The sequence below is a fragment of the Anastrepha ludens genome, chromosome 6 (genome assembly GCF_028408465.1).
Source record: "Anastrepha ludens isolate Willacy chromosome 6, idAnaLude1.1, whole genome shotgun sequence".
Classification (NCBI taxonomy): domain Eukaryota; kingdom Metazoa; phylum Arthropoda; class Insecta; order Diptera; family Tephritidae; genus Anastrepha; species Anastrepha ludens.
In genome coordinates this window covers 65,481,263-65,495,926 of record NC_071502.1, presented here as the reverse complement: position 1 = coordinate 65,495,926, position 14,664 = coordinate 65,481,263, and the positions used below count along the sequence as shown (strand labels likewise).

Here is a 14,664-nt window from a genome sequence, read left to right as displayed (position 1 = left end):
ATTGTCTTATAAACAAAACCAAAAAACCTTCGAATTTTGTTGGAGAGAGCGATGCCATTGAGTGATATTCGTTGCACCATTTCGCCCACAGAAACATGTAAACAGAACCAAAACAAAAGGTTGTACTTATTTCGAACCTTTGAATAATTTTTATGCCAGCGTGTTCCAATAAAAATTTTTACGAGCCGAAGGTGTTTACACTAGTGCTCCATTTCAATGTAAAGTAGTGGATCTCCTCTACTTTTCTTATATATAATAATAATAATAAAAAAAAAATTTTACATTAATTTTTTTATAAATTGAAATAAGGATTTGCAATGATACAATACATAAAAAATTAGAAAATTATACGAAAGGTTTAGTATTTAGAATTTTATTAGCTCTTATGTTATTATGCTCAAAAATATTCTTAACTTACGACGAGTAATTGAAATTTTACCAATAGTTTTAGTTAATCGAAAAACGTAATCAATACTTCTACAATTCACGTACTCTTAAACTTCTTATTGGCGAAGTCCATTAATATATTTTTATCAAAACTAATTATTTTCTGATATAAATATTTCAATTACTCACTTCGTGAAATTCATGAAGCCAGATGTGTTAATGACGAATTTTCTCTGTCGATATGGGTATATTTTGCACAGCTGTATTTGGCAGTTTGCTTGGTCGATCATAAAGTGCACTGCCGATCAATAGATTAATTTTTATTTAAAATTATAGAAAAATATACATTTGTGCATAGAGTAACACGTACTGGTAGGATGGCTGATACATGTGCTAAGAAACGTAGCATTTCAGAAGAATGTGAAGATCAGGAGCCGAAGGAAACCGTAGAGGACAACGCCAATGATGATGATGGTTGGATTGGTCCTATGCCAGAGGAGCAGTCCGCAGCATCAAAACCCAAAAAGCGGAAGGTGTTACCATATGAAAAAGTATATTTAGAAAATCTGCCAAACGCCGAAAGCTACGAAAAAAGTTATATGCACCGCGATATAATAACACATGTAGTAAGCACAAAGACGGAATTTATTGTGACAGGAAGTTGTGATGGACATTTAAAATTTTGGAAAAAAATGGAAGAGGGCATCGAATTCGTAAAGCATTTTCGAAGTCACTTAAGTAAACTAATTTGTTTCGCTTCTTTGTCGTTATACTAAACGTATGCATCGTATGTCTTTATAGTGTCAATTAACTCTTTAACCACCAACACGAGTGGTACGCTTCTCTGCTCGGCCTCCGCAGACAAATGCGCTAAAATTTTCGATGTGGTCAACTTTGATATGATAAACATTATTAAACTAGGGTTTACACCACTTTGTACAGAATGGATTCACTCGCCTGGCGATGCTGTTCATAGTTTGGCAGTGTAAGTGTGTGACTTTACAAGCATTGTTCTTTTATATATACAGTCAATTTACAGCGCCGACAAACACAGTAACAATATTTTTATATATGATGGTCAAGGCAATGGGGATGTTCTACACACTTTGGGAAAACTACATTCCGCGCCAGTAGTAGCAATGTGTTATAATTTGTCGTTTGAAACTGTTATTTCAGTGGATAAAAACGGCATACTAGAGTATTGGCAAAACTCTAAACATGACTACAAATTTCCGCAAAAACTCGTAACGTTCGATTCAAAATTGGACACAAGTAATCAAAATAAAGAAGAATAGCAAATCACAACTGTAAACATTCTATAAATTGTAGGTTTATTCGACATTGCGAAAAACAAAGCTCTGGTCACTGGTCTTGCCGTATCACCTGATGGTCGACGATTCGCAGTTATATCAAATGATCGAAAAGTAAGGTTATTCCAATTTAGCACTGGCAAATTGATACGTGTCTTTGATGAAGCTCTGACTACGTATACACAAATGCAGCAGACTCCACATGCATTGCCGAATATGGAGTTTGGGCGAAGGTAAGAAATAGTAATAATCTAAATTCACCAATACAAATCAGTAACAGAATTCAATTGAAGTTCAATTTTAACAAGTAGATAAATTAAGCTAAGTTACACCTAAAAGCTTTTTTGTTTATGCAAATGCAAACGATGCGATGTGAATCTAATCTGAATATTGGGAGTTTATTGGTCCCAACTGTTTTCAGAAGTATGCTTGTGTTCCAAAAATGTTTTAACCAATAATGAAGCTCCCGATTGGCGAATGGTTTCGAATCAGAATTTTCAATATTGATATAATAAATGATAAAAAAGATATGTATATGTACATATGTGCATGCCTACGCTTTCTAATTTATAAACGTCACTCTTCTATAGTGATGTTAATTGCAATTGCTTTTTTAATTTTCTTAACTAAATTAAATCAATTTAGAATGGCTGTAGAACGTGATTTGGATAAGTCGGAATTCAACACAAGCAATAATATACTCTTCGACACTAGTGGACATTTCATAATGTATCCAACCATGCTAGGTATTAAAGTAATTAACATTGAGACAAATAGATGTGTGTCAATACTGGGTAAAACGGACAATATACGGCCACTAAATATAGCGCTATTTCAGGTACTTTTAAAATTCCCATAGAAGTTAGTTCTAATAGTTTTCTGCTTTAAATGTTTTATACTGTTTCAGGGTAAAGCGAGGAAATCAAAGGCAGCTATTACATTAGAACAGGAGGCTAGCGACAATCCTACCTTGCAATCCATAGCCAATGACCCCACAATATTTTGCGCTGCATACAAGTGAGTTCGCTGTAATCATTTTGCATTCAAATTAAATGAAATTTGTATTCCCCATCACATTTTTGTAGAAAACCGCGTTTCTATCTATATAGTCGACGTTTACCCTCCGACTTACAAGATGTGGATCGAGATGTATTCAATGAAAAACCATCAAAAGAAGACATAATAGCCGTGCCAGAAGGCCAAGGTATATATATCTCAGTTTCGTCTTTGTGTTCTTAATATTTCTTGAAATGTAACCTAAATGTCACATGTTTTAAAAATTTCACGCTGAACTCCTGATGTGTTATGTGCAGATGAAGGTTCACTTGAAATAATTTTCCCATATTTAAAAAGAGAACTTAATAAATTTATATTATTTTCATATGTAAAGGTACACAACGGGTATACGAAAATGCCATTTTGCACACGACAATGGGCGACATACATATGAAACTCTTCTACAAAGAATGTCCCAAGACTGTAGAGAATTTTTGCGTTCATTCAAAAAATGGGTATGTAGCTCTATAGCTCCTTTTCTAAAATATCACTTAAATAATTATTTTTGCAGTTACTATAATGGTCACATCTTTCATCGAGTTATAAAAGGTTTTATGGTACAAACTGGTGATCCTACGGGCACCGGCACAGGTGGTAAATCGATTTGGGGGCACGATTTTAAAGATGAATTTGTGCCTAGTTTAAAACACGATCGCCCTTACACCGTGAGCATGGCCAACGCTGGGCCCAACACCAATGGTAGCCAGTTTTTCATAACAGTGCTACCGACCGTAAGTTAATAGTGATTCTAGATATTGCATGTAAACACTTTTAACTTAATTTTAGCCTTGGCTGGATAATAAACATACAGTGTTTGGACGTGTATTTCGCGGTATGGAAGTTGTACAAAATATTTGCAATGCAAAAGCAAATCCTAAAACTGATAAACCTTATGACGATATAAAGATTATATCTATTCGGCTAAGCAATTAACATTATATATAATTCTATTTTAAGATATTTTTACAAAATACATTTTAAAGAAATAAAATTTTGCCGTTTAAATAACACAAAATAAAAGAAGAAATCTATTGAACTTTTACTTACCACTCAAGGCTTATGGAAATATAAACAAACGAAATTTATTAGTGCTATTCGTATTGAACATTATATTAAGTATATTACGTATAAACTTAAATGTGCACATTATATTTATAAGTACACATGTAAATATATATTTACATTATATTTATTATACTATTCATAATATTTTCTGTTTCGAAAGGATAAATAAAACAAAGAAGTTATCTTATATAAGTTTGAGTATAATATCTTAATAGCTGCGTTAATACATATTTTACCAAAGCACAAATTTAGGCATAAAAACCAATTTTCAAAAAAAAAAACGTTTTCAAAGCGTTAGTGATGTTTTTTAAACTCTTTTTAACCTATTTTTTCGTACTATCACATTTATTCCTCTATAAACAATAGTGCAACGTTTTCATAGCTAGATATATATTGAATGTCTTTAATATACGCAATTATCAAATATATTTAATTCTAGCAAAATTTTAAAACTTATAACTAAGCAAAAAAGTAAAGGAAATAAACCATAAAAAAGGGTTTTATACGGTCAGTGAATTCGTATTATGTTGTAGTAACAACATTATCATTTTCCAGAAACGTTTGGGAATGCTGTTAGATTGACCGTTTTTATCTGGAACGGTAGCGCAGAACCGACTGTCGTGGGAACGTATTATGTTCGTCATATGTTTCATGACGATTTCTAATCATACACGTTTTTTTATAAGACTAAGGAACCTATTTCTCTTAATACTTAACATCAGCTAAAGATGTTATTGTTGTTGTTTTAGTCACATTGCTTAAACCCGACTTTATTAGTGCGTCAGTTAATTGTTGTCACCGATGTTATCGCAAGGTTCAGGGGGCTATTTAAAGAAGTTTATATTATGGCCAGGTTAGGGCTTAATTGGGACGGCTTTTGCTAGTACTAGAAAATAAAGATTAATGTAGAAATCTAATGTAGAACCGGCAATGGAAATAGTTAATTAATTTATCAAAAATTTGTATTTCTGTCGTCCAGTTTAAAATAATTTCTTTGAAACTCTTTTTACTGCTGCGGTAAAATTAAAAATAAACACCACGAGCTAAATGTAGCCAATGATTTGCTTATTGGATTTAAGAATGATCATTAAACCGAATATATCATTTGATACGAATTTCTTTTTGTAAAGTTGTTCTATATTTTTTTATTTATTTTATCTTCGTTCCTATCTAATCGCTCAATTTAAATCTGAGTTTCCCATTAAGCATCCACGCTATTAACACTACATTGTGAGCTAATATCAAAATCAGAAACACTATCCGAACCATAACCGGTGATACCGCCACCATTTGTCGAGGCATGATTGTGCGTCGTCGTCGACGCAACAGTAGCACGCGGTCGCAAAACCTCAGGTACGTACACCGGTGCAGGGCCGGCCATCTCTACAACATTGGGCCGAGGTAAAGATGCACAGCGTTTTATAGGCGACATGAAGGTAAATAATGTCAATGTTAGTACTAACGTTATAAGAAGTATAATAGAACGTGCATTGCCTCTTTCCCGGAGCACTGAAATCATCGCCATTACCAAGAGCAGAATAATAATAGAAGATTTGGTCATGGTGACAGCAGTTGAATGGATTTTTCCACCACTTCTTGATATCATATTTGAAGGTCCATAAGCAAAATACAAATTGTGACGATCCACAAAATGTTTAAAACAGATATATATCATTGCAAAAGGCATTATTAGAGGGCAAGACACACTGTAAACGATAGAAATAGTGAACACTAGTACAGTCCAGGCATAGTGAATGCCAAACGGAAACTCGATTAATATAGATTTGCGTATGTAAGGTGTTTCAGCTTTCGACTTTGCCGTACACAACATCCAAATATAAACGATGAGCTCTGGGAAGCGCAACAACTCCAAAGCAGTACCAATAAAAGCAGCTGTGATCACATAGTTTACATAGAACGAACTCCGATCCGGCATAAAAACACAATGCCAGCGTATAGTGTCGTTGCTAATTGACCATTCGATTAATTTTTGTGCTGATGTTAGCCCCAATGAGGGTAAAATGAGGATCATTAAGAGCAAGTAACAAAAACATTTAATCATAATAGAGTAATTCTGTAGGGAACGTGTATAATGAGCCAACCACTTATCGGAAAAGGCAACGATCACAGGCATCAGGGCCGCTAGTGTCCACAGTAGCAACGTTGGCAAAAACTCTGATACCAGTGGCGAAATCCTGTAGAAATTACCTTTAGCCAAAGCGTATGTATTTAGAAAATTGAGCACAATGGCTGGAGTTGTGAGAAAGAATAGCGCCAAAAAGAGGATGATGTTTACAATTCCCCATTTGAAGTACCAATTGCTTTTGCTGACATTCAAATGCTCCCAAAATAAATCGTCTGGCGAAGGCGCGAATTCCAAATTCCACTTTCTGTAGGTACCAGGTGTAAAATGACTGACAATGTTTTGTGCCTCATGCACAGTAGAAACAGTTATAAAGGCTATGCCTAGTGGTTCATTAAGTGCAGCTGCACGCAAACGTGCAACGTCTCCAGCCAGCTTTTGCTCTTCCCGTTGATAGTAAGCGAAAGCGTTTTCTTTAGCGCAGGAACACAAATTCGGTTGCACCTAAAAATAGAAATCCAAATAAGTATGACTCTCAAGTATCTAAATTCATAAATCAAAACATTAAAGCATTCCTTTTATAAATGCCTCAAAGGTTCGAAACGATCTACATTTGTATCCAACAATGAACTGCCATCTTGGCTGCATATATTGAACATTATAATTTATTATGACTTAAACAAGAACACAAAGACTGATGCATTCAACAAATATATTTTAGAAATCTTCCAGTATGTGCATGAAGATAACTGAATACGCAAGCGGATGTTAAAAAGTTTGATGAGTGCAGACTTTAGGAGAGGGTTAGTCACTCAATTCAGCTATAAACATAAAATTTCACACAAAATCACTGATATATAGTTGTATGTATGTATGAACGCTAATAACACACAATGCTCCAATTTGTTTAAGTCTTTACTATCACTCTGTCTTAATCAAATTATTTATTATTCTCTATTACTATTCAAATTAGGCGGTTGCCGTAGCCGAATGGCTTGGTGCGTGATTACCATTCGGAAGTGCACAGGTTCGAAACTCCGTGCACGAAACAACAATTGATAAAAACCGACTTTTCTATTAGCGGTTGCCCAGCGGCAGGCAATGGCAGAAATGCCCATGTGCCTTTCGGATGCAGCTTAAAACTGTAGGTCCCTCCATTTGTGGAGCAAAATGCACACAGCCAATAGGAGGGGGAGCTCAGACAAGCACCCAATAAATGGTGTAAGCGCCAATTATATATAAAAGGAACATTTTTTAATGTTTACTTGTGTGTATGTTTGCTGTGTGCCAAATTCCACTAAGCGCGATAAGCGGAAATAAGCAAGAAAATCAATCTCTGATTACTATATTTCGTTGCTCCTACTCCTTCGTGGTACATATATTACTTTGCGTTAACGACAGAGCAGCGTATGCCGTGTGTTCGCTAGTAAATTCATATTTAATTTCAAAACTTTTCTACTTTATTCCATGAACTTTTCGGACGCCCCAGTAAGACGCATGAAGATTTCTTTATAATACAAAAAAATTGCATGCTGTTGTTATTATTACAATAGGATTAGCAGTCCTTCGCCGGATTTTGGTTGTGGTTTATGGTTGTGTTACTTACTTGTAATGTATCTCGATCACGATGGTGTTCACAGAAGATTCGTGCATCTAATATCTTTTCATATTCCGCATTACGCACTGCCAACTTAGATATGTTATAAGCAATTTGCACGTCTTCAATATTAACATCAGGAAACAACTCTTGTATGTAGTGACGAATAACTGTTTTATTACGATCACTCGCAGAAATATTGGATATCATAATGGTGCGTGTGGATGCTGTTTTGAAGGCGTTTCGACCGGAAGAGCGTCGCATAACTAGCACGATCAGTGGTGCATACATAATAGTGACGATAACGTGTACCCATTGCCACGGTGATTCATATGGTACATTTTCCATAGTTGTATGCCCAAATTCATTAAGATCGGATCTGCCGTTAGTATATCCACTAAATAAATTTACAGGTAATATGATAATTAGCGAAACCAACGTTACTATTGCCATTACTATCATGAGGTGTTGTTGAAATGAAAGATAATGTACGGCATCGGGGCCAGTATGCAATAATATTTGTTCCTTGCGTAATTTCCATGTTATTCTAATCCAAGCGAAAATTCCTTGGTCAGAATGTATGGGCGATAGTTGGGACTCGGCTGTGCTCGATGTTAGACTGCCACGACCTTCTTCAGCGCCATTTTGCATACGACTGGTGGATGCTTGCGTCTGGGGTGGATCAACCATACTTGCGCGCGAATAGAATACTTCAGTCCAACGTTTCTTGCTACCATTGCTGTTGACAAGCGCCAAGCGGCCATAGTCACCGGCCTGATGACGCAAGGCGGTAAATAATCCAATCAACAACAGCCATGATATAACGTTCAAAACCAGTGTTTCCGGTATACCATTGAAATCAGTGGTGAAAATAGTTGTCTTATTTGGCAATTTATCACACTCGTCAGACCAGCCGCGTTCAGCAAACATGTTCTGAAAAACATCCATAATTTTCCACGCTAAAAGCTGGAACAACCGTAAGTGTGTTTACACCACAACTGAGAACTGTGTTTAGCCTGTAAAAATAGATATAACTCAGATAATTGAAATATAAATAAATTGGATTTCAAAAGTCATGTTGCAGATAGATTAGATCCTTCTAATACCTAGGTTTTATATTACAAATCAAAGTCAGAGTCATACAAATATTTACAGGAGCTGTTTTGAAAGCGTGCGATCACTTTAAAAAAAGAGCCAAGGCAGAGCTAGAAGCATCCAGATTGAAATCTATGCTTTGTAACTAGAATCCATTTTTTTTAACACCAACACAATCCCAAAATTATGTATTTGTGTATTCTGAATATTTAAATATAGGAAAGTAGCCGAATGGGTTGGTGCGTGACCATCATTCTCAAGAGAGAACGTAGGTTCGAATCTCGGTGAAACACCAAAATTAAGAAAAAGTATTTTCTAATAGCGGTCGCCCCTCGGCAGGCAATGGCAAACCTCCGAGTGTATTTCTGCCATGAAAAAGCTCCTCATAAAAAAAATGTCTGTCGTTCGGAGTCGGCTTGAAACTGTAGGTTCCTCCATTTGTGGAACAACATCAAGACGCACGCCACAAATAGGAGGAGGAGCTTGGCCAAACACACAGAAAGAGAGTACGCGCCAATTATACATAATCCTCCCTGTACGTTGGTATGCATGGAAAAAACAAAACTTTAAATAATAAGAAAAAGTTAAAGTTATTTGCATGTATTTGAGAATGAATTTTAATTTGAGTAGATTAAAGATATTAAATTTAAGTGTTAATGAACTGAATAAACTAGAATGAATAACTGACGATTTTAAGCTCTTACAAAGAATAAATTGTACCTCTATGGCATGTATTTACAAAATGATTGCAATAATGATGTTAGTTGGTGTGATAATCACAAGTCATCGTTAAACATTAAAAAATGCTTCAAATGATATTCGCCACATCTACTTTGCATCATCTTATAATATTTCAAATAACCAACCGTCTTCTGTTAAGCTCAATCTCAAGCTTCTTGTGTGCAAACCATCTACGAGTATGTCAAAAGCGTAAAGTAACCCTCCCTTCTTTGTATAAGTAGACTCGCGAAACAATTTAAAGACCTCCACACTCGAAATAATTTATTTTATTATTTGGTCCGTTTAAAATTTGAGTGCACCTCTGTTATTTGGAATATAATCTATAAGTAGAATACTCGTACTCAAGCTATTAGAATTGAACGATGGTGGTGGGTGGTTAGTATCATGCGGTGTACTTTCAAATACAGGAATATATTAAGTATGTCGGGGTCGATTCTGAGTAACTGGGAGTTAAACTACATTATCCAAATCGTAATTGGGCCATAGTAACGCGGGTCACACGAGGCAGCTACAGTTTTGAGGGAAAGTTGGAAATTTCTTGCAATGAAATAGCGAGAACGGCTAGCGAGATAAACGTTCACTTTGGAACACAAGTCGGCGATGCTATTGCCGAACGCCATTATCTTGCAATCGTCAGCGTATGAGACCAGGGAGACTCTCTTTGGTGGCTGGGGGAGTTTCGAGACGTAGAAGTTGAACAGCAAGGCTGAAAGGAACCTGCGGAACAGCTTGCTTGATCTTCCTCTGTTTCGATGTTTGGTCACGAAAAATCACTGACGAGTGATGACCGCTCAGATAGTTGGCGGACCACCTCTTCAGCCCTGGCGGGAGTGTCGACTGATAAATATCATCTACTAGCGCGGAATGGCTGACTGTGTCGAAAGCCTTCTTCAAGTCCAAAGGTACTAGGACAGTCCTCTCGCAGGGGCGGTTTTGGTTAAGCCCGTGGTTTATCTGTGCGTTTATGAGGGTGAGTGCAGTGGTGGTGCTATGCACTCATTGCAAACCATGCTGATGTGGGGCTGGGGCCATATGCTTCGTGAAGAGTGGGAGTAGGAGGGCTTAAAGTGTCTTCACTACTGGGAAAAGGGTTTCAGTAGGTTTTCACAGGTTTCAGTAGTGGGACCTCCCTGCTTTAAACTTGTCAGGGATAATGAGAGTGGTCAAGGACAGATTGAAGACCTTTGTGAGAAATCCTACTCCCAATGGTCCCAGGTGCTTCAGCATCCGCGTGCTCATTCCGTTAGGGCCAATAACTTTTGATGATTTTGCTTTATTGATGGCCCACTGAACTTCATCGATGGAGAAAGTAAGAGGCGCACTGTCGTTCGTCAGTTTGTGCAGCCGTCTGGTGGCACGACAATTGGTTCTGTCGGCCGGAGGATGCAGTGTAAAAAGTCGGCTAAAATAGCTCGCGCATCTCTTTGGGCCCGACGAAGTACAACCGTTGAAGGAGATAGCCCCCTTGTCGTTGTGCTTCGTCGAAATCGACACAGACCTAACTGTGGACCAGAGCTAACTCACACCAGTGGTGAAATTGCAGGTCTTCAGATGCTCAACCCATTTGGTCAGCTTATGTTGATGTACCAGGTGCCGGATTCCCTGGATCGACCTGGCATAAGTGGTCACGCTAGTTTGCTAAACTGGCTGCTTCGGCTGGGAAATTAGGCCAATGTCCAGCAGCTGTGAGCACCTTGCGGGATGCGCGTTCGCCTGCGCGCACATCATGGGGATGGGAAGAGCGGCGAAGGTGAATTCCGTGAAGCCGGCCCAATTAGCTTTGTTAAAGTTAATATAGGATATGTGATTCGCGGTGTTAAAAATTTTGAGCTCGGAATCGCCTGTCCAGACAGATATGCCATGACATTCTAAGGTGCTGTCCCTGCGGTCGATCCCTTCATCAATGAGACGATCCTGCTCTGTGTGGTGGACTATAAAAGCTAGGTCATCACCATTGTCTCGCTCGCAATCATGTCTGTGCACGTTACAGCCATCCCTGGTGATCAGAGAGGACCTAGCGTGCAGCTTGATTTCTTGGACCGCAGCTATTAGGATACTGTGTCGGCTCATAAAGTCAACTATCTCGTCGACCTTACTCATGAGTCCGTTGCAGTTGTATTGTAGAAGCTTCAAACTTCTGGGTAAGGTTGTTGTAACACGGGGGTGAGGGACGCGCGTGGTTGCCTACATTGGTCCTGCTGTGCATTCCGCTGTTGTTGTTGCGGCCTGACGGTTGTGGGCGGCCGCGCCACGGGGGGCGGTTGCGGGTGCAGAGTTCCTCAGCAGGGGGCAACGTAGTAGCCGTTGAGGCATCAGACGTCTGCTGGCGGGAGCAACACGTGGCCACATACCGTGTGGACCACTCCCTATGTGACTTAAGGCCTGGACAGGTCTTAAAGAGGCTCCACCCTTTGCACTTATTGCATCTAACCGAGGTGGAGTTCCGATGGAGCCGTTTATGGCATACGCAACAATGGAATACCTCTGGCCCTGGGTTGGATTCGATACCAGCAGTGAGCAAAAGTATTTGGAGCAAGATTGCTGCGAGGAGTTGCTCTTGTGACGTAAGAGGTGGGGTGATAAACTGTTCACTAGACAGGGCTAGTTTACTGGAGCGGCAGGCCTTGGTCGGGAAAAACCTGAGTCATTCCGGTAACGTAGAACCGGCTGCCATGAGAATGAACTGCTGGTGGAAAAAGGGGTCGGCTATGCATCTGCTTATGTTTGTTTTTGACCTTGTTTCTGGAACGATTGATTGCCCAGACATTCTTGAGCAGATACATATGTTTTAAACTAAGATTCTTCCATTCACATTTACCTTTCTATGAGCCATTTACTTTTATTTTGCATCAGTTCCTCAAGCATAAGTTGAAGTTCAGTTTTTTATTATGATTATTCAATTAAGTAACTCCGCAAAATATTATGCCCTAGTCTGTAAGATTTAGCAGTTTTAGTTTATCTGTGATAAGTCACAAATTCAGTATATATATTTTGATAAAAACAGCAACCTTAATACAATGTCAACAAGTTTAAATTCGTTTTCCACTTCCCCATCAAAAATAAAATGGAAAATATAATATGAGTATGTATCATTGTTTTGATTCACTTAAAGATAATTGATAACGTTGGTAATTAATGTACAAATACGCCCATTCGGCATATTCTAGAAAGAGGGTGAGAATTAGAAAATAGATTCATTCATATAGGCATGAATTCCAATTATTGAATAATCTAGTCATTACTCATTATTCATGTATTTTTCGGTCAATCCTAATAAAATATATGAGATTAATCTTTCAACTACATTTACTTATATTAAATGTTTATTAGGTCAAAATCATACTATTTACAATAAAATTAAATCGCTATTTTTATTTGGCGGTCGCCGTAGGCGAATGGGTTGGTGCGTGACTACCATTCGCAATTCACAGAGAGAACGTCGGTTCGAATCTCAATGAAACACCAAAATTAAGAAAAACATTTTTCTAATAGCGGCCGCCCCTCGGCAGGCAATAGCAAATCTCCGAGTGTATTTCCGCCATGAAAAATATCCTCATAAAAATATTTGCCGTTTGGAGTCGGCTTTAAACTGTAGGTCCCTCCATTTGTGGAACAACATCAAGACACACACCACAAATAGGAGGAGGAGCTCGGCCAAACACCCAAAAAGGGTGTACGCGCCAATTACATATATATATTATTTTTATTTGAATTTTGTTAACCAGGATCAGTTAAAAGCATCATTTAACAACTACCATACGCAATTTTAATAAGCATATGTGCATTCGTGCAACCAAGGAGGGGTTTTGGGATTCAAACAATATTTTTTGACAACTCTGAACAAATTTTGACGCAAAAATAAAGTGGAGAGCAAATATACGTACAAAGTTCTATGTCATAAGAGCGGTTGAATGGGGCAGCACATTTTTATATCTATACATACCCATGGTGGAAAGAATTTTCGAAAAATCTGCTGAAAACAAGCTACGAATCGAAATCAAATTATATACACATATTTACATTTCTACTTGTTCCATTGTGATTTGGAATTAAATTACTTTACTTAAAAAAAGTTGTTTTTTTGTTTTCCATTGAATCTTACACAAAAGCCTCCCCCACAAAAAAAACTATTTCCCTGCCTACATATGTACATACATACATACATATATATACATATATATATGTAAATATGGCAATTTGTATGTAAACTGATAAACAAAGCACTGCAGTTTTTGATAACGTATAGCAAATCCTATCGCTTTAGAAGTAAATTTGAGGTCGCTAGTTTGCAAAGTATTTAGTTTTATAGAATACTGGTAATGAATATTAGCAATAGATGCTCTTCTAAACGGTTGCAATACAAAATTTCAATACTTTATTTAGTTTCAATGTTATTGTAAAGTTGTAATTAATGTTTTTTTAAATTGTTGTATGAAATAAATAAATTCTTAATTATTTTCATTTTCAGTTCAGTTTTGTCATTTTTTCGCAAATTAAAATGTATGAGAAAGCCACTTCCCCCAAAATTGCCAACACTACAGCAAATGTTGCAAAAAAATTTACCTATTTGCGAAAGATAGGAAAAAAGGAAAATGAATCATCATATTTTTAATATATGAACGGATCAACTCAGTCATAAATATGTTTTAATTGAATGCGAAGAAATACTTGGAAAAATCAATCTTATGAAGCCAGAACTAGTTTATCTCACAGACACTCTGGGAAATAGATTGAATTGTATTTAAAGCACAATACAATCCGTTCGAAAATGCATTGAACCATTAAAAAGCTTCTGCAATTTACCACGTTAAAAACTAGACGACTGAACTCAAAAAAAAGTAACACGTAAATTCGTCTTCCACTTCACTTATCCCAATACAAAAATTTTGATTTTTAACATTGAATAGAACAATTTGTTAAAAAGCAAATAATGGATTTTCGTACCTTTCAAATGCTTTACTTTTTATATTCGATATTTTTTTATTTTGATTTCAATTGCTCAATCACTATGATTAATAGTTAACATGACACCAATACGCACTGCACAAAAAACAATAACATATGTGAGACATTACAAATGAAAACATACCAAGAGAAATTTTATGAAAGAAACACAAAGCAGAGAACGTAAATTTCAGTACTGCCATAAATGTACTGTCAAGTGATGGAAGGGTCAACACATTTGAAGTGACTGTAGTTTTTAATCAAGGCGAAATGAATACTGAAGGTGGCATCTTCAAAAACCAGTTACTTTATTTTGGCAAATCTGACCCCAGGCATTTTCCAGAGAACGTTAATGTATATATTAAACATGTATATATTAACGTTCT

The 14,664-nt window shown here is 37.0% G+C and overlaps 2 protein-coding genes across 2 annotated transcripts; one reads left to right on the top strand and one right to left on the bottom strand.

The window, feature by feature from the left end:
* Positions 1-636: 636 nt before the first annotated feature.
* Positions 637-3,911, top strand: LOC128865707 (peptidylprolyl isomerase domain and WD repeat-containing protein 1). The gene is made up of 10 exons (XM_054105986.1): positions 637-1,125; positions 1,189-1,372; positions 1,427-1,659; positions 1,717-1,930; positions 2,343-2,535; positions 2,605-2,714; positions 2,783-2,901; positions 3,088-3,208; positions 3,265-3,484; positions 3,540-3,911. The coding sequence occupies exons 1-10, from the start codon at positions 765-767 to the stop codon at positions 3,684-3,686; spliced, it is 1,902 nt and encodes a 633-aa protein (XP_053961961.1). The 5' UTR covers positions 637-764; the 3' UTR covers positions 3,687-3,911.
* A 397-nt stretch (positions 3,912-4,308) lies between these two features.
* LOC128865706 (calcium permeable stress-gated cation channel 1) lies at positions 4,309-14,407 on the bottom strand. Its single transcript, XM_054105984.1, has 3 exons — positions 14,279-14,407; positions 7,508-8,514; positions 4,309-6,405 (listed from the first exon to the last, which is right to left on the bottom strand). Exons 2-3 carry the CDS (start codon positions 8,444-8,446, stop codon positions 5,020-5,022), a joined length of 2,325 nt encoding a protein of 774 aa, XP_053961959.1. The 5' UTR covers positions 8,447-8,514; positions 14,279-14,407; the 3' UTR covers positions 4,309-5,019.
* Positions 14,408-14,664: the final 257 nt, after the last annotated feature.

What these genes read in the sequence shown, in the direction of transcription:
- LOC128865707 (XM_054105986.1), top strand. Translation starts at nt 765, where the DNA reads ATGGCTGATACATGTGCTAAGAAACGTAGCATTTCAGAAGAATGTGAA. An exon ending in TGCGTTCATTCAAAAAATGG is followed by an intron (nt 3,209 to 3,264) that starts GTATGTAGCTCT and finishes TTATTTTTGCAG; the next exon opens with TTACTATAATGGTCACATCT. An exon ending in TCATAACAGTGCTACCGACC is followed by an intron (nt 3,485 to 3,539) that starts GTAAGTTAATAG and finishes ACTTAATTTTAG; the next exon opens with CCTTGGCTGGATAATAAACA.
- LOC128865706 (XM_054105984.1), bottom strand. Translation starts at nt 8,446, where the DNA reads ATGGATGTTTTTCAGAACATGTTTGCTGAACGCGGCTGGTCTGACGAG. An exon ending in GTGATCGAGATACATTACAA is followed by an intron (nt 6,406 to 7,507) that starts GTAAGTAACACA and finishes TTCTATTTTTAG; the next exon opens with GTGCAACCGAATTTGTGTTC.